This window comes from Leguminivora glycinivorella, chromosome 19 (genome assembly GCF_023078275.1).
Source record: "Leguminivora glycinivorella isolate SPB_JAAS2020 chromosome 19, LegGlyc_1.1, whole genome shotgun sequence".
Taxonomy (NCBI): Eukaryota; Metazoa; Arthropoda; class Insecta; order Lepidoptera; family Tortricidae; genus Leguminivora; species Leguminivora glycinivorella.
Window position 1 is genome coordinate 6,121,756 of NC_062989.1, and position 22,112 is coordinate 6,143,867.

Below are 22,112 nucleotides of genomic sequence, written 5' to 3' on the forward strand. Positions count from 1 at the left end.
TATACGATTCTCGCATAGGTGTTTAGTTTACACGGAGACATACAAACATCAAAGGCGAGGCGATTATCGCCTCCTCCCGTGCGATATCGTACACATAGTTTACATGATACGATATTTTTTCTCGTACTTCGATAATCGTACGTTCGAGGCGAGAAACTCGTACCATCTAAATGGGGCTTAAATGTTGTACAGGCGAGACGGCAGCCGCGAGCGCGTGACAGCGCGCTGTGTGACGGCGCACTCGTGCTGCGCAGCGGCAACAAGGAGCTACACGCGCGCCTGGCCAGCGACGACGCGGCTGGGCTGCCCTTCAACGAGGCCGGCAGGGCTTTCACGGTCAGTTTATAACTGTAACTTATACTACGCGTCTCTGAATCATAGTAGTGTCTTGCACTAGGAAAACGAGGAATTTGACGAGCGTCTGGAAATTTTATTTATTTAATCGTATGGCGCATTTACATAAACATTTCAAACAATATAAAGCCATGAGATTGCGTCAGGTGTTAGTTTAAACAGGTCCTCCGGAAGGCCTGGGAAAGCATGCAAAGGTCAGCGCTGCGTAATATGCTCATCGGTTTGGTCCTCTTCACCACATTCGCAGAGCGCAGAATCCCGCCAAACCCATTATGGAAATTATGAGCGTTCATATTGAAGAAGAAATTGAGAATAATATTGTTTTCAGATAACGATCTCGAACCCGGACGCCCGCGGCAGCACCGCAGTGGTGGTGTGCGGCGACCGCGCCGCGCGCGCGCACTGGCTCAGCGCGCTGCCCGCGCCCGCGCCCGCGCCCGCGCTCACTGCGGGCTACACGCCGCGCGTGCTGTACACGGGGGCTGACAAGCCGCTGGCCGCCGCCGTCGTGGCTGACGACGCTGTCGCGATAGGTATATAATACTCACACGAGACCACACTGGTTCACCAAATCGGCGCTCATGGTTAGCTACACGCCGCGTGTGCTCTCGGTAAACATAGGGGGCATGACCGACACTAAAATGCGCGGACAAGTATGGTCGCGCGATATGGTCTGCTATCTCATTAATTTTGGATTATTTTGTGAAGCTGGATCCGCGCTTGCCGACACTATAATGTGGCCTTATGTCACTCATACGACACAAGGCCACACTGGTTCAGCATGCTGCCCCCGCGTCAAAACCAGCGCTGACTGTGGGTTGCACGCGTATCTGCTCCACACGGAAATCGAGAGACCACTGGCGGTCATAGTTTGCGAAAAAAAAAAAGTGATAGACATTGCACAAATTATACCTATAAGAGAGCATTTCAGAGTAAAAAATTATATATTTTTTTAGGTTGTAACGATGGACTACGCTCGCTACGCAGTCCGGTCCGCCTCATGGTGTCGGAGTCGTCGCCGCGAGCGGGCGCGGGCGCGGTGTCGAGCGTGTGCGTGAGCGGCGCGCGCGCGCTGCTGGCGCACGGCGGCACGCTGCTGCACGCCGCCGCGCCCGCGCTCGCCTCCGCGCTGCGCCGCGCCGACCACCTGCAGCCCGCGCTGCGCGTCGACCGCGTGCCGCTGCCCGACGCCGCGCACCCGCATCTCATTACGGTAATCACACCTAATGTTCACCAACACTATCACATACATGTCGCATTGAACAATGTCAAATTTCACCTAAAATCAGTTTGTCGTAATAGTTTTTAACTCAAAACGAATACATATGATGCGTGCAGGCGATGACCGGGCCGGGCGCGGACGGGTCGTGCGCGGTGGCGCTGGGGCGGCGCGTGGTGCTGCTGCGCTGGGACGCGGCGGCCGCCGCCTACACCGTGTCGCGCGCCTTCGGCCTCGAGCGCGCGCCGGCCGCGCTGCTGCTCACGCGCGCCGCGCTCTACGTGGCGGCCGAGCGCCCGCTGCGCGCCGCGCTGCCCCAGGGCGCGCTCGAGCCGCTCGCCGCCGCCGACGCCACCGTGGCCGCCGCCGCGCGCACGCGCTCCGCGCCCCGCGCCGTGCTGCTCGTGTGCGCCGAGCCCGCGGAGCTGCTGCTGTGCTACGCGGAGTGCGGCGTGTTCGTGGACGACCGGGGCCGCCGCACGCGCCCGGACGACCCCAAGTGGAGCGCGGCCGTGCGGGAGTTCGCGTTCGTGCGCCCCTTCCTCTACGCGGTCGGCGACGACGACGTCACGATCGTGCACGTCGGCGACGACGCCTACCGCGCGCCCGCCTGCACGTGCGACTCCGCCTCGGTCGCCTCGAGCGGCTCCGAGTTCTGCGCGCCGGAGACGTTCAGCGTGAGGCTGCCGCAGCCGGCTCTGCTCGGCACGACGACCGACGGCATCATCGTTCGCACGAAACGCGACGACGGCTACCAGGTGTCGGTGGTCGGCGGGCTCGCCGCGTTCCGGAGCGTCGGCGCGTCGCTCGAGTCCCTCGTGACGGCCTCCGAGTCGGAGAAGAGCTCGACCCCGGAGCTGGCGCGCTCGCTGACGGACCTCGGCCGAGAGTCGCCGCAGGACACGTCGCTGGAGACGCTGAGCGGCGCGACCGGCTTCCTCGCCGACATAAAAAAGCGGGCGCGCCAGCTGCGGGAGAAAAATCGGAGGCAGAACCAGATGGACGCCGACGAAGTCATCAAGGAGATCCTGACGACCGAGATAGGACTGAAGCGAGGGTTCAACGCCGGCAGGAAGTCGCCGGCGCTCACGTCCGAGTTCGACTCCGACTCCGAGTCGCAGAGCGAGGACGAGTCGGAGGGCTCGCAGCGGCCGGAGGACCTGTGCGCCGAGATGTTCACGAGGCAAGTGCGCTTCCAGTAGCTCTCGACGTTGTGTTCCAGCTTAATGGATGCAAATGTTTAGTAAACATTTAAAGCCAAGGATACACTAGGGGACAAATGTCCCACGACACGTGTCGCCAGCGACGTCGGGTGAAGTAGCGCGACGTTGTCAGACTTCGCTCGACATGTCTGGCGACATCGCGCGACACGTGTCGCCAGTGACATCGGGTGATGTAACGCGATGCGGACTTCGCTCGAATGTTTACGTGTGGGCAAAGACATCGGGTGTCGCGCGACGTCTTACGACTTCGTTAGACATCGAGTCGCGCGATGTCGCCAGATATGTCAGGCGAAATCGGCCGGCTTCGCTTGACATGTCGCCGACACATGTCGTGGGACATTTGTCCCCTAGTGTATCCTTGGCTTAAGATAAACAGTTTTGTCAATAAACCCGCACAAAATTCAAAAATATTTCAATAGTTGTACTTAACGTTTACGTGCCACGTTTTGGTTCATCCTTGTAAGACATGCTTACATTAGTGTAGCCGAATTAAACAATACATAAAAAAATAATGTACTTATACTTATGCTCAAGTATTCCTATATAAATAGACACTATTTTTGTATGTAAATTAAGCAAACAATGTATACTGTAATTTATAATAAATACTTTTAAGTATTTTACGTTATTTACGTAGATTAATTGAAGTAGCAGTATTTTTTTTGTGTTTGTATTTATTTTTTTGGAAAAGTTTGTTCAGTGTGTTGAAAAAATTAAGTCGATATTAGTTTCGAAGACGTCTCTTTTGAGCTCAGTACTCATGAGTTATGATGCAACAGTGGTTTTGTTAAAAAACACCGATCGCAAATTCTTCAAAAACGTTATTTAAGAATACTTCTCATTATTTTATACAAAAATGTATTTAACTACTAAACCATTCATTAAAATGGAAGGAAGAAAACTGACCACATTTTAATGTAATGTATTTTCGTTAATTTGTATTTCAAGATTACCTCCACGCCATTTTTTCTTATGCTAAAAACGTATAATAATTACAATAGCGAAAGAAAATAAACACGAAATACAGAACCTTCTCCTTCTGGGTAAAGAAGTCGGTTAAAAATGACATCAAGTATTTTTAAATGTAATTAGTGACATATGAACACTAAGAAAAAGGTTAGTATTCTATAAAGCCACAGCAATTTCATAGGATGTTTAATAGATTTGCATGTAATGTTTTTTTGAGAGTCGTTGCTGCATGGTTGTATATTTCTGGCAAACTACTGAGGTACATGCAATTTCCGACGAGGTACAAGGGGTACGTCAGAGGTACATTCCACCATGGTAATCTGAGCACAATAAACCGTGGTGGTCCGGCTGCAGAGTATCACGCGTATTTTTTTATCAGTTATGAAAATTAAGTCAAATGAGAGACGCCATGTCTATCGTGTCTACACTCTAGTCTTGTATGAAAATGTACAAATAATACGAAGTTTACTTAAAAAAAAAACTACCTACAACCAGTGGCCCATTTCTCAAAACTGAAAGTTACAAGCGGAAGTCTCTTTCCAACTTGTCATATTAGACATTGACTACCACATGTAAATTGTAACTTGTAGCTTAAAACTGAAAGTTACAAGCGGAATTCTCTTTCGAGCTTGAGCCCCTGGGGCCCATTTCTCGAAGCTAACTGTAACTTTCAGTTTTGAGAAATGGGTCCTTGTTCTACAGTCGCATTAAAAGTAGGTAATTTAAATAGTGCTGGGTTATTTCAAAACTTGCTTTCATTAAAACATCGACTAGGTATAAAGAAACTTTGTTAAGTGATAACAAAGTTTGCCGCTATAAGACTAGGTACTAACATTTAGTAAAAAATAGGCCAACCTACCTCTATAAATATTAGATCACCTAGTGACGTATTTAATTTTTTACAAATAGTTTCTTATGCTCACTCAATCCTCACACTTTTGAAAAGCCGAATTTTGATGAAAAACATAAGATTTAGACCGCTATTATATGTGTATAGTTTAGTAAAAGTGAAATGGGAATTTGTAAAATACAAAACGAACCACTAACGTGTCAGGTTTTTTTATAATACATTTTTGTAAGTGCTCACTCAGTCCACACGTTTTGAGAAAGTTAAAAATGTAAATATCTTACGATTTGTAGCACCTAAGACACTCGAAAGTACTTTAACATTTAGTAAAAATTTTTACTAAATATCCACCATCTAATATTTTATATTCGTTGTCTGGTTTTAAAGATATTCAGACATAACTTTTCTCATACAAATGTATCAAGTAGGGTGACCACACTATGTCGGCTCCTGATTTTCCCCACCTTCCCATTGCAAGAAATAAGAGTATAACAGAACAAACATACATACATACAATCACGCCTGTGTCCCATGAAGGGGTAGGCAGAGTACATCAAACTACTCAGGTTTCAGTGCCACTCTTGGCAAATAAGGGGTTGAAAGAAAACGAAACTGTGACATTGCAGTGACAGGTTGCCAGCCTGTCGCCTACGCCACAATTTAACCCATATCCCACAGTCGCCTTCTACGACACCCACGGGAAGAAAGGGGGTGGTGAAGTTCTTAACCCGTCACCACACGGGCACAGACAGAAATCAATAGATTATCTTCTTCTCCTTTCGCAAAAACCTAAGTAATGATGAAGTCTACTTACCTCAATAATATCTTCTCTGCCAAATGGAAAAAAAACAAGAGGATGTTATCAATTTACTATTTCAATAGTTTCTTTTCAATCATTTTTGAGAATTTCTAGAAAACTAAAAACTATAAAAAAAGTTGAGTTTGACCCGACAGGTCAGGGTGCGTAGCTGAATGGCACTAATTACGAAACGCTCACGAAACGAAACGCTAGTAGATATCTATCTATATCGCTCGTGCGTATTGGCGCGACAGAGCCAGACTAACTGGCACGGCGTTTCGTTTCCGTTTGGCGTCGGAGTAATGCCATTCGGCTACGCACGCTGTAAAGCTGCTAACACATGACCGTACGAGCACCGTACCGCACCAAGGTCATCCATATGGATGCTTGCTAGCTTGTAAATGGGAGCGAGAAATAGTTATTATTTTCTCGCTGCCACTTACAAATCGTTACAAAACGTTTTGTAATTTTTATAGCTTTCATCTGCATAGTTTCCAAATTGTTATTTAACTTGATTGTAGTACAAAATTCTTAAAATAAATATAAAACAAGAATAGCCACTTAACTTGTCCTTTCTCTTAATAGACTAATCGTCATAATTAATTGTTAGCGTCAAAAATTTTGTGAAGTACATATATGTATAAAATATAGGTATATAACCCTATATGTAGTAATTATAAATAGCTACGTGCAACTACGCTCCCTACAGGTGTTCACGGAAGACCAGCGTCGGGTACTACTCCAGTAGGACCGGGCATTATGCTGAGTGTTCACCTTTTTCAGTGTAATTACCTACAGTGTACATGTTAGTTATAAGTCTTCTTTTTTTTCATCTCATTGTGTATGCATTGTATAACTGTGTTTTTATACTGAAATAAATTATATTCTATTCTATTCTATTCTAAATCCGGTACGCTCATCTGTTAGCACGATTAGATTACCAGGTTCTGGTTTCTTACTAGTGAAGTATTATATTCTTTGTTTCTTACCAATTATCATTCATGTCCTTTTTAATGCATGAATGTCGATATGGTTATTATCCTGACGTCGATAAAAATTACACAATACACATCATCACTAGGCCAAGAACATAACCGAAAAATAGTTTGCAGATGGAGAATTAATATGGTATTAGTTTAATATTATCAAAATTGAACGAACGAAACTCCCCAATCTCAATATGACAATGGGAAGGTGGGGAAAATCAGGAGCCGACATAGTGTGGTCACCCTACTTGATACATTTGTATGAGAAAAGTTATGTCTGAATATCTTTAAAACCAGACAACGAATATAAAATATTAGATGGTGGATATTTAGTAAAAATTTTTACTAAATGTTGAAGTACTTTCGAGTGTCTTAGGTGCTACAAATCGTAAGATATTTACATTTTTAACTTTCTCAAAACGTGTGGACTGAGTGAGCACTTACAAAAATTTATTATAAAAAAACCTGACACGTTAGTGGTTCGTTTTGTATTTTACAAATTCCCATTTCACTTTTACTAAACTATACACATATAATAGCGGTCTAAATCTTATGTTTTTCATCAAAATTCGGCTTTTCAAAAGTGTGTGGATTGAGTCAGCATAAGAAACTATTTGTAAAAAAATTAATACGTCACTAGGTGATCTAATATTTATAGAGGTAGGTTGGCCTATTTTTTACTAAATGTTAGTATATAAAAGACTAGGTCAGGGCTTGCCGCTTTAATTAATAACTATTAATAATTATTTTACTGTGATTTTATAATTGACTTTTAATTCTGCTAGATTTAGTTTTAAGCAATATTTGTTACTTACCATCTACGATGACCTGTTAAAAATAATATATAATTTTCGTAAGAAATTGCATTTTACTTTAAATTTCCATTTTATAGTTATTTGTTATACAAGGGGGCAAAGTTGTATTTTAACGCCGAGTGTGGAATTGAAAAACGAGCAAGTGAAAGGATTCTATAGTTGAACCACGAGCGAAGCGAGTGGTCCGAAAATAGAATCCTGAATTTGCGAGTTTTTTAACACACGAGAAGTAATAGTTATTTGTTATACAAGGGGGCAAAGTTGTATTTTAACGCTGAGTGTGGAATTGAAAAACGAGCAAGTGAAAGGATTCTATAGTTGAACCACGAGTGAAGCGAGTGGTTCGAGACTAGAATTCTGAACTTGCGAGTTTTTTAACACACGAGAAGTAAAATACATTTGCACCCGAGTGTAACACAAAACTTTTCCCCTCACTATAGCGAGGAAACTACAACGCAAAAAATGCATTTATCACTGCTTCCAGTAGTTCCACAGGTGGAAAATCATCTTTATTACTAGATTCACCTACTTTTATCAATTTTAAAGCAGTTAATTTGACTTTATTCAAGGTCAAATTACTTTACCCACTAGTGGATAAAATGCGTTTTTACCCGCTGGTATTAAAGGACAAAACACGTGTTTCCGAGCTAGTAAGGGGAAAAATACATTTGCACCCGAGTGTAACACAAAACTTTTCTCCTCACTATAGCACTACAACGCAAAAAATGCGTTTATCACTGCTTCCAATAGTTCCACAGGTGGTAAATCATCTTTATTACTAGATTCACCTACTTTTATCAATTTTAAGCCAGTTCATTTGACTTTATTCAAGGTCAAATTACTTTACCCACTAGTGGATAAAATGCGTTTTTACCCGCTGGTATTAAAGGACAAAATACGTGTTTCCGAGCTAGTGAGGGGAAAAAACATTTCCAGTCAAACGTCAAATTGGAACGTTTTAATATCATAACCACAAACATCATCAATCACGCTAAAGCCCCGGGCGCATGTAAGTGTTACCCGAAACGAAAGCGTGAGAGTTATTTTTCACCACACCAACTAGTAACAGGCTCTTGAATAGGTACTTCTTCAATAAAATCCTGTCGTTTTTGCGTCGGAGGTTAAAAATTGAATGACAAAGTTGCACTTTATCCACAAGAGTGCAATTTCATTTAACTTGATACGAGGTGGCTAGTAGAATTGACGTCTGTATGATGATTTTGAAACATAATTTAAAAAATTTATGAATTTGATTTAGTTTGACGTTTTACAGTTAATATTTTCCTCGTGCTGTTGTGGTGAAAAATTGTGTGTGTGACTCTGTTTAACCTAGATACGTGACATGAAACTCTCGCAACGCTCACGGTTCCGTATTGGAATCTTTCGGTTGGTCGGGTATCAATATTGGCACGTGCGGTTAACAATTGTGTCCCCTTGTAAAACAATCGTTTTTAGGGTTCCGTACCAAAAAGGTACAAAAGGAACGCTCTGTCCGTCTGTCTGTCACATTTCTAAATATCTCGAGAACTACTTATGCTATCGACTTGAAATTTGGAATATTTATGAACAAGGGGGCAAAGTTGTTGTAACCCAGATAACCCTAAATGCAAAAAATCTTACCCCCACATTTTTCGGGATATTTTGGTATGTTGTCACTTACCCACTAGAAAAAAAAAAGAATCGGTGTAATAACACCTGAAGTGGGTTTCGCACATGCAAATGTTGATACCCGAGCAAGGAAAAGATTCCAATATTGAACCACGAGCGTAGAGAGTGGTTAAAAAAGTGGAATCTTGAGCGTTGCGAGGTTAAACAAAGTTGCCACCGAGTGAAACACAATTTTTTTTATTACACCAACTGGAACAAAATACTGACTATAAAACATCAAACTAAATGAAATCCATCAATCTATTCAATATTTATGATTAAAAATCATCATTTCTATGTAAATTCTACCAGCTAGCTTAAGACATCGAGTTAAAATTTGTATGAAATTACTTTGCACTCTTGGGGATAAAATGCAATTTTGCTATTTGTTTTCGAATAGCAAAGTAAGCCTTTACGAGTTGGTGTGGTGATAAATAACTATGCTGTGACAACTTTGACTTCGGCGCTGCTATACGGTGCAGTTCTCATATAAGTTGCAGTTTACATTGGTTCAAGCGTCCTTGGCTTTCAAATGGTTAAATATGTCAGCACTAGCACGAAAAATAGGATTTAGATCTGGCCAATACGCAAGAGCGATAGAGATAGATAGCTACGAAAGAGATATTATCGTGAGCGTTTGTGCATTCGACTACGCACACAGATATGATCGCCATGCCAAATTTCAGGTCAGCTTTCCGTGTCATTCGCTTCCACTTCCCTGCGTGTCCATACCATTGCAGCCTACTTTCCTGCATTTTGTCCGCGATGTCGCGTACGCCCAGCGATAGGGTTCAATTTTGCATAATTCCGGACAGTACGGGAAGCATGGTCGCGCGATAGACGATAAAATATCAGGTCGTCCCTATCGCACTTACAAATAGTGCGATAGGGACGGCCTGCTATTTTATCGTCTATGACCATGCTTCCCGTGCAGCTTATGCCTTATAAAGGGTTAACGCATTCACTACCATCAACGCATATACCTACGCGTTTTCGTTACTTTCACAGTGCCTTCAACGCGTTCATAGCCTTCCATATATGAGTTCTGCAATATTCTGCATGCTCATATGTGCGTTGGAGGCAATGGGTAATAATCGTTTGAATTGACATGTGCGTTTGGGGCACACAGCTAAGTGTTGCACCTGGCGAAAGGCCAGCACGGGAAGCATGGTCGCGCGATAGACGATAAAATAGCACCTATCGCACTATTTGTAAGTGCGATAGGGACGGCCTGATATTTTATCGTCTATCGCGCGACCATGCTTCCCGTGCAGGAAAAGGTGGCAGTTAATGCGTTAATCGTTCGATAAAATGGCTACGTATTATCCAATAACCGACACTCTGAAGGCGTTAGGTTATATTTTATATTCCGTTAGAAATAATTTATAGAGGCGGTAGGCATGTCAAAAATAAGTATCACAATAAAATTGTTGAAATCTTTATTTACAATCTTAAACATTTACATTACATAAGTGCAACTAGAAACCTGCAAGTTCACTGTCCAATTAAATACAATATTATCAGGCGCACCTTACAGTAGTCTATGCTGAAGTCTTATTGATTTCACAGATGAATAGACAGCTGACCCAATTCTAACAATCCTTATAAGATTCACATCGGTGCGATACCGATCTGTCAGAGTCAAAATTTCTTATCAAAAACGCAGTTCGGTATCCTATCGCTGTGACATTTTATAAGCATTGTTCGGATTGTGCCGAGTAAAACAACACTCATTACGTTCCCAATCGTTATAGAACTTCATTAAGATTTATTTCATGTACTTGTAAAGTGTACTACATATCTGTCGACGGCAGATTATTCACATTAATGTACACACCTAGCTTGCAGCACACAGTTTAATTCTACAGAATTATAATTGAGGCTCAGTCAAACAGCATCTTAATATACAATGGTTCAGATTATTAATTACATACATTGAGTTGCACTGGACTTATCGCATTAAATAAGAAAAAAATCTGATTCATACTTTACGACCACACAGTTATATTACTTTATACAAAAAGATTATAAAAATCATATTCATTAGAGGCGGTTCAGAAACCGCTGAGAAGCTCCAGCCTTTTGATGGAAGATGTTATTGCCTTATATTTTTTCATTTGAACATAGAGTTATTTCAACGAGCTAATATACCAATAGGTCAATGCCCGAACTGAACGGTCAATTTCTTTTTTTCGTCGCACTGATATTATAATAAATAATCTTTTACAAATATACATATTTCAATAAATCGACAGAACTTCATCGTTTTACGCAAAGACCAATCAAGATGTTCGAAAAATAATAATTGTTTTCTTCAGTCTACGGTTGTTTACAAATTCATGATTGAAATCGGTACCTATTGAGGCAATCATAATCTATATCAAAGTGCGCGGACACGGGGAATACGAGTCTCGCTCGTGGAGGTTTGTTTAATCGTGGATTTATTATTTTATTTGATTATATAGTTCGCATAAATGGGGTTGGCCGGTCGAGGGAACAGATGGCGCAATCAATGCTTACCCCTAAGTATGTCTCCTTTCCTTTATCGGGGTTTTGGGAGCGGGAATGAATTTGTGTATTTATAACTCCCGCTCCCAAAACCCCGATGTATGTTGATAAGGATCCTAACATAAGGCGTTGGACTTTAAAATAATATATCAAAGTTAATTATTTTATGACAATTTTTTGACAGACACAGACGACCCTTCGTCTCTGCCTGTCAAGGCAATTTTCATAGAACAAAACTTGAGACAGGGTAAAGCTGTGATGGCGCCATCTATGCAAACCCCATGTTCTTTTCAAAGCCCATGTTCTTAGACCATCCCTACGTTTCTTAGTTGAGGAAGCCGCGACACTGCGGCGCGCCGCAGAGACAAGGGATCTTCTCGTCTTCGAGCGGGAACTTGTAGTCGTACGTGATTTCCTCGTCCACTCCGATCGGCTGCTTTGAGTAGATGACGATCTTCTTTTGAGACTCTATCGTAATAATCTTCGCGTAGCAATTGGGCTGAAAATAAAATAAGACTTATGATAGAATATCTAAATAAAAAAGTTTGGCTTATCACTCTTATCAGATGAGAGTGTCAGATGACAATGTTCCTGCAAGGCAAGGGGGTAGCAGATTGATTCTCGGAATTTGGCATGTCATGGATAGTATGAAAGAAACTTTCATAGATCAAAATAAACTCGTATTCAGTAAAGTTCCTCGAGCTGTAGGTATTTATAACTCATTATGGGTTGCCTTATTAGACTAATATCTTTAGAGAAATGAGTCTCAAGAGTGCAGCTGTGGTTAGTGATCGTATCGAGATCGACGCGGAACAGGTGCGAAGATCCGATGCTTTCCTCGTAGTGGGTCTCATTCTCCACGATGAAACAGTGTGGCTTATACCTACCTTCAAGCGGGCAGAAACACCTTATTGAATCGCGCCAGGTTTCCGTACTTGGTGGCGTCTATAATTGTGCCCCAGGTCGATACCAAACAGGTACGAGAATCGGATGCCGGTGGCCTCGTAGTGCATTCCATCCGCTATGATGGAGCCTAGTGTAGCTACTCTCAGCTAGACGCATATACCCTACGAACAGTAGATATACTCACGTTGCAGCTGTGGTTGATGAACCGCGCCAGGTTGCCACATTTCGTGGCGTCGATGATGGTGTCCAGGTCGATACGGAAGAGGTAGGAGGAGCCGATGCCGGTGGCCTCGTAGTGCGCCTCGCGCACGTCGGCCACGATGGGCCGGATCATCTGCCCCACGTACTCGATCACCATCTCGTCCGCCGCTATGGGCTCCTGGTACAAAATCAATAAATATTAGTTATAAGACATTTTTACACAGATCGACAGAGTCCCGAGGCTTAGCAGTAGGCCTAGCACATGATTGCCGCGAGAGTTTGTCGCCTCGAGATAGATCACACGTCTTCTTCTAATAGGGAACTTGACTGTAGTTAAAATATTTTATACCATGCACGAAATAAAGCATCAGATAATTATAAGAAAAACATGGACAGAAGTTATTTTTAAATCCAATTTGTATTTAGTAAGTCAGGTAGAAATATATAAAGTAACTGAGTTGACCGTGACGTCACTCAATTCGATTTCATATAAATTCCATATTAGCAAGTCGTTCAAATTCGTTTTGACAGTTCTTAAAAAGAAGCTGATTTGACTAAAAGGCAAGTAGCCTATTGTATTAATGACATAAGGACGGGTAGCCTATCTCGCGGCGACATACTCGCGGCAATCATGTGCTAGGCCTACAGGCAGGGTCACTACCGACTAGGCCAGACCGGTCGTCAAAATAGATTACATTAGCGATATTCAACTTTTTTATGACGGCCACTAAGATGGCGTATGAATAGTTTTACAATGCTTGTTAGCTTCAAGATTAAAAACCGTGCGTGATTTAGACATTATTTCCTTAACAACCTTAATGTGTACGGAAATAAGAGTCGTGTTTAGATAGCGTTGTGTTTCTGGTAGAAATAGTAGAATACATATTATACCCTATTGGCAACATTAGCATAATGTTTTTTTATAGCTGTTGGTGTCCCTAAAATAAATAAATAAACAACTGTTTTCAGAGTAATCCAGGTTTGTGCTGCTTTTTGTCGTGTAAATCAAAGCAGTAGGCCTTTCTCACCTGCGCGAACAATCCCCAGTCGTGGATGCCGGACTTGGCGAATTTGAGCTGCTTCTTTCTGAACTTGAGCTGGTTGAACTTCAATAGATCCGAATCCGTATCCGTACCTGTAAAAATTATAACCATAAATATATATATATGTGTATCTTAACCATATACATTATGGTTAAGATACTCGTGCAAGTGACAATATGAAACTCTTGGAAATAATGATATTAATGATTTACTGTATTTGACTGAGCGCCGAATAAATAAATAAATAATAAATAAATATTATAGGACATTCTTACACAGATTGACTGAGGCCCACGGTAAGCTCAAGAAGGCTTGTGTTGTGGGTACTCAGACAACGATATATATTTTTATATTAAAGGAAAAAATGGAAAAATTTACGCTTCCGGCGGGACTTGAACCCGCACCATTTTTGCAATCCGTGCAATGCTCTTACCAATTGAGCTACGGAAGCCACGCCGGACTTCGCAAAATCTTTCCATGCCTTTCCTTTTTTACACGTCTTAGGGTGAAGTCCGGCGTGGCTTCCGTAGCTCAATTGGTAAGAGCATTGCACGGATTGCAAAAATGGTGCGGGTTCAAGTCCCGCCGGAAGCGTAAATTTTTCCATTTTTTCCTTTAATATAAAAATGTTTAGAATCGTTAGCAGACGTTTCTGCTTAATAAAAAATAACGATATATATATAATATATAAATACTTATATACAATACATAGAAAACATCCATGACTCAGGAACAAATATCTGTGCTCATCACACAAATAAATGCCCTTACCGGGATTCGAACCCGGGACCGCGGCGTAGCAGGCAGGGTCACTACCGACTGCGCCAGACCGGCGTCGAATGTAATTACCGTGAAAATAATTATACAGGAACTTTACTAACGGGTGGAGTTTCCATGCTCGTAGTCTCTCAACATATATACGGTTTAGTGTTTGTCACAAACACCAACAAACGGCAAATACAGGTAGAACATCCTCTTCATTTGTAAAAAGAATCGTCACTCGCGAACACCAAACTAAATAGGCTGACACACGACCGTATTTTGTGTGTCATGATCATGACAAGATGCTTTAAAAGAGTAGTTACCGAAGGCGGTGAGCAGACGGCGCTGGTTGGAGCGCGCCTCGCGGCTCTGCGTCTGCATCTTGCTGGCCTGCTTGCTAGAGTAGTTACCGAAGGCGGTGAGCAGACGGCGCTGGTTGGAGCGCGCCTCGCGGCTCTGCGTCTGCATCTTGCTGGCCTGCTTGCTAGAGTAGTTACCGAAGGCGGTGAGCAGACGGCGCTGGTTGGAGCGCGCCTCGCGGCTCTGCGTCTGCATCTTGCTGGCCTGCTTGCTAGAGTAGTTACCGAAGGCGGTGAGCAGACGGCGCTGGTTGGAGCGCGCCTCGCGGCTCTGCGTCTGCATCTTGCTGGCCTGCTTGCTAGAGTAGTTACCGAAGGCGGTGAGCAGACGGCGCTGGTTGGAGCGCGCCTCGCGGCTCTGCGTCTGCATCTTGCTGGCCTGCTTGCTAGAGTAGTTACCGAAGGCGGTGAGCAGACGGCGCTGGTTGGAGCGCGCCTCGCGGCTCTGCGTCTGCATCTTGCTGGCCTGCTTGCTAGAGTAGTTACCGAAGGCGGTGAGCAGGCGGCGCTGGTTGGAGCGCGCCTCGCGGCTCTGCGTCTGCATCTTGCTGGCCTGCTTGCTAGAGTAGTTACCGAAGGCGGTGAGCAGACGGCGCTGGTTGGAGCGCGCCTCGCGGCTCTGCGTCTGCATCTTGCTGGCCTGCTTGCTAGAGTAGTTACCGAAGGCGGTGAGCAGACGGCGCTGGTTGGAGCGCGCCTCGCGGCTCTGCGTCTGCATCTTGCTGGCCTGCTTGCTAGAGTAGTTACCGAAGGCGGTGAGCAGACGGCGCTGGTTGGAGCGCGCCTCGCGGCTCTGCGTCTGCATCTTGCTGGCCTGCTTGCTAGAGTAGTTACCGAAGGCGGTGAGCAGACGGCGCTGGTTGGAGCGCGCCTCGCGGCTCTGCGTCTGCATCTTGCTGGCCTGCTTGCTAGAGTAGTTACCGAAGGCGGTGAGCAGACGGCGCTGGTTGGAGCGCGCCTCGCGGCTCTGCGTCTGCATCTTGCTGGCCTGCTTGCTAGAGTAGTTACCGAAGGCGGTGAGCAGACGGCGCTGGTTGGAGCGCGCCTCGCGGCTCTGCGTCTGCATCTTGCTGGCCTGCTTGCTAGAGTAGTTACCGAAGGCGGTGAGCAGGCGGCGCTGGTTGGAGCGCGCCTCGCGGCTCTGCGTCTGCATCTTGCTGGCCTGCTTGCTAGAGTAGTTACCGAAGGCGGTGAGCAGACGGCGCTGGTTGGAGCGCGCCTCGCGGCTCTGCGTCTGCATCTTGCTGGCCTGCTTGCTAGAGTAGTTACCGAAGGCGGTGAGCAGACGGCGCTGGTTGGAGCGCGCCTCGCGGCTCTGCGTCTGCATCTTGCTGGCCTGCTTGCTAGAGTAGTTACCGAAGGCGGTGAGCAGACGGCGCTGGTTGGAGCGCGCCTCGCGGCTCTGCGTCTGCATCTTGCTGGCCTGCTTGCTAGAGTAGTTACCGAAGGCGGTGAGCAGACGGCGCTGGTTGGAGCGCGCCTCGCGGCTCTGCGTCTGCATCTTGCTGGCCTGCTTGCTAGAGTAGTTACCGAAGGCGGTGAGCAGACGGCGCTGGTTGGAGCGCGCCTCGCGGCTCTGCGTCTGCATCTTGCTGGCCTGCTTGCTAGAGTAGTTACCGAAGGCGGTGAGCAGACGGCGCTGGTTGGAGCGCGCCTCGCGGCTCTGCGTCTGCATCTTGCTGGCCTGCTTGCTAGAGTAGTTACCGAAGGCGGTGAGCAGACGGCGCTGGTTGGAGCGCGCCTCGCGGCTCTGCGTCTGCATCTTGCTGGCCTGCTTGCTAGAGTAGTTACCGAAGGCGGTGAGCAGACGGCGCTGGTTGGAGCGCGCCTCGCGGCTCTGCGTCTGCATCTTGCTGGCCTTCTTGTCGTCGGGCGGCAGCGGCGCGGCGAGCCCGTGGTGGTACTTGTATTTGGCCTTGAGCCGCGCGTCCATCTTGTAGTAGCCCTCCGTGCGCGCCGAGCCCGACGAGTGGCCCTGGGGATGGGGAACGCAAACGACCACTTGAGATTACTTTACGACCTACTATTAAGCGAGTAATATTTAAGGAATTACAGACTATCAGCGTACACCGATTTATACTGTCTAGTCCAACTTCTAACAAAAACAGACAGACAGACGGACAGAGCGGCACCGTAAGGGTTTCTTTTCGTACGGAACCCTAAACATATGCGCGAATCTCGGATGGAAACAATAAAAAAAACAATCGAATTGAGAACCTCCTCCTTTTTTTGAAGTCGGTTAAAAATTGACGACGAAACAGCGCGCCCTACTTTCAGACAGTTTGTCTTTGGCATCCGTTCGAGATTTTGAACTTCTGACGAATATTATAAAATGTTCGAAAACGGACTAACAGACACCTTTCTTATACTGTTTTTCTGTGGTAAATGAGCAATGGTTATTGTTTTGAAGTTCTAATGACGCACGACAAATTTGTCAATTTTTACCTGTAGATCTTCGTAGATGTTGTTATGTCTCTTGGACTTCTTCTTGGGCGGGCTGTAGCACACGTCGGTGGGCGGGTGGTCTACCCAGTGCGTGTCGTTCAGCCAGTAGCCTTGCGCGTCTTCTGCCAGCAATGCCTTAAAAAACACAAATGACGTATATTTAGACCCATCAACGTCTCAGAGCAGAAGTCTATGGAAATCCCCATACAAAAGCGAACACTAAATTCAGTAACAGATGATTAGCTGCAACCGACCCTAAGTTGCCATAACGCCAATAGCACAGTATAATAAAGAGTACTATAGTACAGTATGGCCACTAACGCCCCCCGCTGCAAGTGCCGCCCACCCCCTCTCGGTTACCTCACAGTTACCGCCTGTCAAAAACGCGAACAGTCGACCTGTCATATTTCACTCATACAAGCATAGTACGCGTTCAGTGTTCACCTACACGACCTTCGACTGTGTGCTAGAAACGCGCCTCTTTCATATATTTGATTGCCAGTGTCCGAGGTGTGCCCATAGTTAATGTACTTGAAATTATGGTTATATTGTTGTCCAAATTTTGTCAAGCAACTACGTCAGCACACTTAGCTTGGTACATCTTCCCGGGTGCGGGCGAGTATCAATAGTAGGTAGTAGAGTATAGGGCGCTATCACATTTGGCGAGAAAGCGAGCAAGGCGAGCGCGCAACGCTTCGCTCGCTCACTCTCTTGTCACACAACCACAGTATAATAAAGAGTACTATCGTACAGTATGGCCACTCCCGCTCCCCGCTGAAAGTGCCGCCCACCCCCTCTCGGTTGTGACACACTGAACACATACCTCGTAGGCCCGCTTGAGGTACTGCACGTCCTCGCGGTCGATGCCCCGCGTGAGGAACTCGTACATGACCTGCATCTCCGCCATTATGTCTCGTGGCTTGAACGTCACGTCAGATACCACAGCATGTGACAAATCTTCCCGAGTATCCAGTCTGAAAAAAATAATGTTTTAGGTTTAGATACATTCGATAAATATCATCAAATAGGGAGGTCATAATGCTCATGATAGTAAATCTAAAATAAATGTTGAGATCCAGCTCCAGATTTATACTTAGGTTCAATGACTTCGTACAGGAACAATTTGCTGAAAATGGGGATGAGGATCTCGATATCTATAAGTACTTTGCATTCCATTCTCATTCGAGGTCCCGCGCTTTTTTTTTAATACCACGTCGGTGGCAAACAGGTATACGGTCCGCCTGATGGAAAGTGGTCACCGTAACCTATGGACGCCTGCAACTCAAGGGGTGTCACATGCGCGTTGCTGACCCATTAGAAATTATAGCAAGGAATCGATGGCAGAGGGATCTTAGAAGACAAACTATCTGTCTTTGATTTCAATGGCATTTTCATGTGGATTCGAACATTTGTGCATAACTACGTCCAATATAAAACACAGGTACTAACTTGTTTTGTATTTCGGCCAGCTTCTTGGTCTCGTGTTTTCTCTTGTAGGGCCTCTTGGTCTCCTTCTTCGTCGGCTTGGCGGCCTCGAGCGGCGGCGACGACGCCTCCGGCTCCGCCATCCACGTGTACCCTGCGAAAAAATGCAATATTGTATTTTGGTACTTCTTTTGTTTGACGTTCATCTTGCATAAATTACGGTTGACAAGACAACCTGTGCCTATTTCTCAAAGCAAAAAGTTATTACGTTAGAAACGTAAGTACCTTTTTAAATAAATAAATATTATGTGACACCTTACACAGATCTACCTAGCCCGAAACTAAGCAAAGCTAGTACTATGGGTGCTAGGCGACGATATACATAGAGAAATACATACTTATATACAAAGAAAACGTCCGTGACTCAGGAACAATCTGTCCTCATCACACAGATTAATGTTCTTACCGGGATTTGAACCCAGAACCGCGGCTTAGCAGGCAGGGTCACTACGCGCTAGGCCAGACTGGTTGTCAAATATTTTAATCATGTCAAATACTGCTTCAAATGCGACTGTTTATCACAGTAAATTTAATGAAGAAATGTATATAAACCAGGCCCTGTAGCCGAATGGCATTTCTACGACGCGAAACGAAAACGAAACGCCGGGAAAGGTAGTCTGGCTCTGTCACGCCAATACGCAAGAGCGATAGAGATAGATATCTAGGAGCGTTTCGTTTCGTGAGCGTTTGTGCCATTCGGCTACGCACCCAGACCCAGACAAATTAATGAAATGAAATATTTATTTTTCAAGTAGGCATATTACAATGCGCATATGAACGTCAAATAAAGCTAAGCCGGCTCTAACCTTACGCCTCAGCCTCGAGAACTAACCATTATCAACAAAGGAGAACTAACCATGATCGTGTTGCAGATGGTTGTTGGTGTGCTCGAGGTCGGGCGGCGGGCGGCAGTAGGAGTGGTCGAGCGCCACCTGCGACGCTTGCGACGCCTGCGACGCTTGCGACACTGGCGACGATGAGGGCGACGACAGGGCCTGTGAGTGTGACATACACACAATTAGCAGTTATTGTATAACTAGAGGTTTTTGTCAAAAATTCATGCTACTACATAACGGTTATGAGTGGACCGCTCAATGTACAAGGCAGGATGGTTATGGGCTAGTGTCCTAAACTTAAAATAAAATATTTTAAGCAGTACACGAAATACAGCACCACATAATTAGTAGAAAAATATGCACAATAGTTATTTTTAAACATAATTTCTATTTAATAAGTCAAAGAGAAAGATTTAAAGTAAATGAATTGACCGTGACGTCACTGCTCAGTATTTCATAGTAATTCCATATTAGCAAATCGTTTTGACAGTTCATAAAAAGAAGCTGATTTGAGGTTACTAGTAGGAAACTAGCCTATTGGTAAGCTACCTTTGGTTCGCGAGCGACCGGCACCAGTCAACTGAAAATACCTCTAACCGTTGTTCTAAATTTCTTTCAGGCCAGTCCGCCAATACCAAGCTCATGTACCGTGTCGTCACGGTTTATAAATTTTATTCCCCTACTATCACGCCGTAGGCCTCAGAAGCATTGGCTGGACGCCATGAAAGCGAACATAAAAGAAAACGATCTCACACCTGACGCAGGAGACCGGGCAAAGTAGCGTAGATTGTATGGGAAAGCGTAACCTGACACTGGAATAAGTTTTTTGCAAAAATTTAATTTTTGGCACAAGATTTTATTGCCGACTGTACCTTTCTTTCAATAGTCATCTAATGCTCTCCGAGACGTTTCTAAAAACCCCTTACTCGATGGGGATACGACGTTTCATGACAGAGTTCCTTTGACCACCTTTCTGCTCCATCATCAGATCAGCTCCATGATACCATAATATTGCATTGTCACATGATTTACATATGTGTGCAAAATTTTAGCTCAATCGGAAACCGGGAAGTGGGTCAAATTTAGCTTCTACGTTTTGTCGCACATTAACATACTAACAAGGCAAGTTGAATAAAAGCTTGTAAACAGACTCGCAATTGAAGCTAAACAACATGTAATAAAAAGTACCTCTTTAACCCCGTTGACGCTGACCGCCGACTCCGTATTGCTGTCGGACAGCCTCTCCACTCGCTCCCTCTCCACCCGCTCGACTCGATCCGTCTCCCTCTCGCGCTCGCGCTTCTGCATCTTCTTTCCCTTTCTCTCCTTCCGCTCCCGTTTCCGCCGCGCCTGTAAGTTTTCCTCCTCGGAGGTGATCTCGCCGTCTTCGATTTCTGGTTTCTTTTCCGGCGTTTTGCGGTGGTTCTTGATTGGGCTGGTGCGGTCTTCGGATTCGGGTTTGCTGATAAATACAAAGAAAAGTGATATATTGTTTTGTGATTTGTATGATTTACATATATATAAAGATGGCTTAAAATGTGTACACAATAATAATTTAACTTACAAAAAGTGCGAAAAGGAGGACCAACGCGATTTTGGGCCATATCAAGCGACGGTGCTGACACCGCCGTTTCAACGACCTCACGTGATTGACAACACCGTTTCTCTAAAGTAGAAATCACACCCACACTCAGGTGTTTTTAATTTAATTGATTTTTTTTCTAAGGTACTGGCAGAATACCAGCGATGTGGCTTGCCACATCACAACGCTGAGTCAGCGCCTTTTTTGTACCACAACACATGTTTCATTATAATTTTGTTTCTTCTTTCTTTGGTTAGTTAAGTTAAGCGGTGTACTCACATTTCTTTTTTCCTGTTTATTGTAAGCCTTTATATGTTGTGTTGTGGATACAAATAAAGTTATTAATCTATCTAACTATCTCTTTTAACGTTGCAGCAACGTCTCTTCAAACATACCCTTCGGGCAATCTGTTTTTGCTTTGAGAGTTAGGTTCACCCAATTGTCTTGACAATTGACATGTCGCCTATGCGTTGCCTTATTTCCTCAGCACCACAAATACGGGCTTTGTGTCGGACAGCTTGTCCTACAAACGTCACACATACCTGGCGTCGGGCGGTTTGTCCGGCGGCCGCTGGTCCGTCTCCATGTTCTTGCGCTGCTCCTCGAGGAACTCGCGCTCGATCTCTTCCATGTACTCCGTGTTCCGACGTCGCTTCTCCTACGAACATTGCCAAGTGGTTAACAACTTGTTTCAACTACCAGTAGTTTCTTCGTTATCATCAAATAAAATCTTTCTTCAAAGTTTTTCTTTTGTACAGGATACGATTTCACGAGATAGGATTTATTTTCATTTTGGGTCAACGAGGGCAGGCTAACCATACAAGCTTTTGATCCTGGATAGATATGAGATGGATTGGCAACAAACAAAAGTTTGAGTGTCCGTACCTGGTACTCGCGTTCTTCCTCGGAGTCGGAGTAGACCCGGTCGAGCAGCGTGTCGCGCGGTTCCACATCTATTGCGACTCGCTGTACTTTGGGCTAACTTAGTACATCGTTTTCTGAAGATTTTGGGTTCATGGGGTCGGAACGGGTATGAACTAACTTAATTTGTGGTGAATAGGGCCAAAACCGATTTTTGAACGTCGATAGCAGTTTTTTTATATGTGCCATGCTAATTTTTTACACA

The 22,112-nt window shown here is 44.8% G+C and overlaps 2 protein-coding genes and 1 long non-coding RNA gene across 6 annotated transcripts in view; 2 read left to right on the plus strand and 1 right to left on the minus strand.

The window, feature by feature from the left end:
* LOC125236741 (citron rho-interacting kinase) overlaps window positions 1-2,970 on the plus strand; it is a 46,556-nt gene extending 43,586 nt beyond the window's left edge. The window contains 4 exon segments of the mRNA XM_048143661.1: window positions 193-340; window positions 683-887; window positions 1,311-1,567; window positions 1,693-2,970. Of these exon segments, the coding sequence (XP_047999618.1) occupies window positions 193-340; window positions 683-887; window positions 1,311-1,567; window positions 1,693-2,775 (1,693 nt within the window). The 3' untranslated portion in view covers window positions 2,776-2,970.
* Window positions 2,971-3,062: 92 nt separating this feature from the next.
* Window positions 3,063-7,258, plus strand: LOC125236605. Its single transcript, XR_007178220.1, has 2 exons — window positions 3,063-4,590; window positions 7,104-7,258. It is a non-coding gene; the product is annotated as an uncharacterized LOC125236605 (long non-coding RNA).
* A 4,326-nt stretch (window positions 7,259-11,584) lies between these two features.
* LOC125236370 (histone-lysine N-methyltransferase SETD1-like) overlaps window positions 11,585-22,112 on the minus strand; it is a 44,151-nt gene continuing 33,623 nt past the window's right edge. For 3 of the 4 annotated variants that reach the window (XM_048143152.1, XM_048143154.1, XM_048143155.1), the window contains 10 exons: window positions 21,529-21,644; window positions 20,593-20,866; window positions 19,425-19,563; window positions 18,533-18,662; window positions 17,907-18,057; window positions 17,084-17,218; window positions 14,603-16,613; window positions 13,503-13,609; window positions 12,458-12,652; window positions 11,585-11,866 (listed from right to left, as the gene is read on the minus strand). In XM_048143152.1, the coding sequence (XP_047999109.1) occupies window positions 11,693-11,866; window positions 12,458-12,652; window positions 13,503-13,609; window positions 14,603-16,613; window positions 17,084-17,218; window positions 17,907-18,057; window positions 18,533-18,662; window positions 19,425-19,563; window positions 20,593-20,866; window positions 21,529-21,644 (3,432 nt within the window). In that variant the 3' untranslated portion in view covers window positions 11,585-11,692. The remainder of the gene's footprint in view (window positions 11,867-12,457; window positions 12,653-13,502; window positions 13,610-14,602; window positions 16,614-17,083; window positions 17,219-17,906; window positions 18,058-18,532; window positions 18,663-19,424; window positions 19,564-20,592; window positions 20,867-21,528; window positions 21,645-22,112) is intronic. The other variant, XM_048143153.1, reaches the window with a different exon arrangement.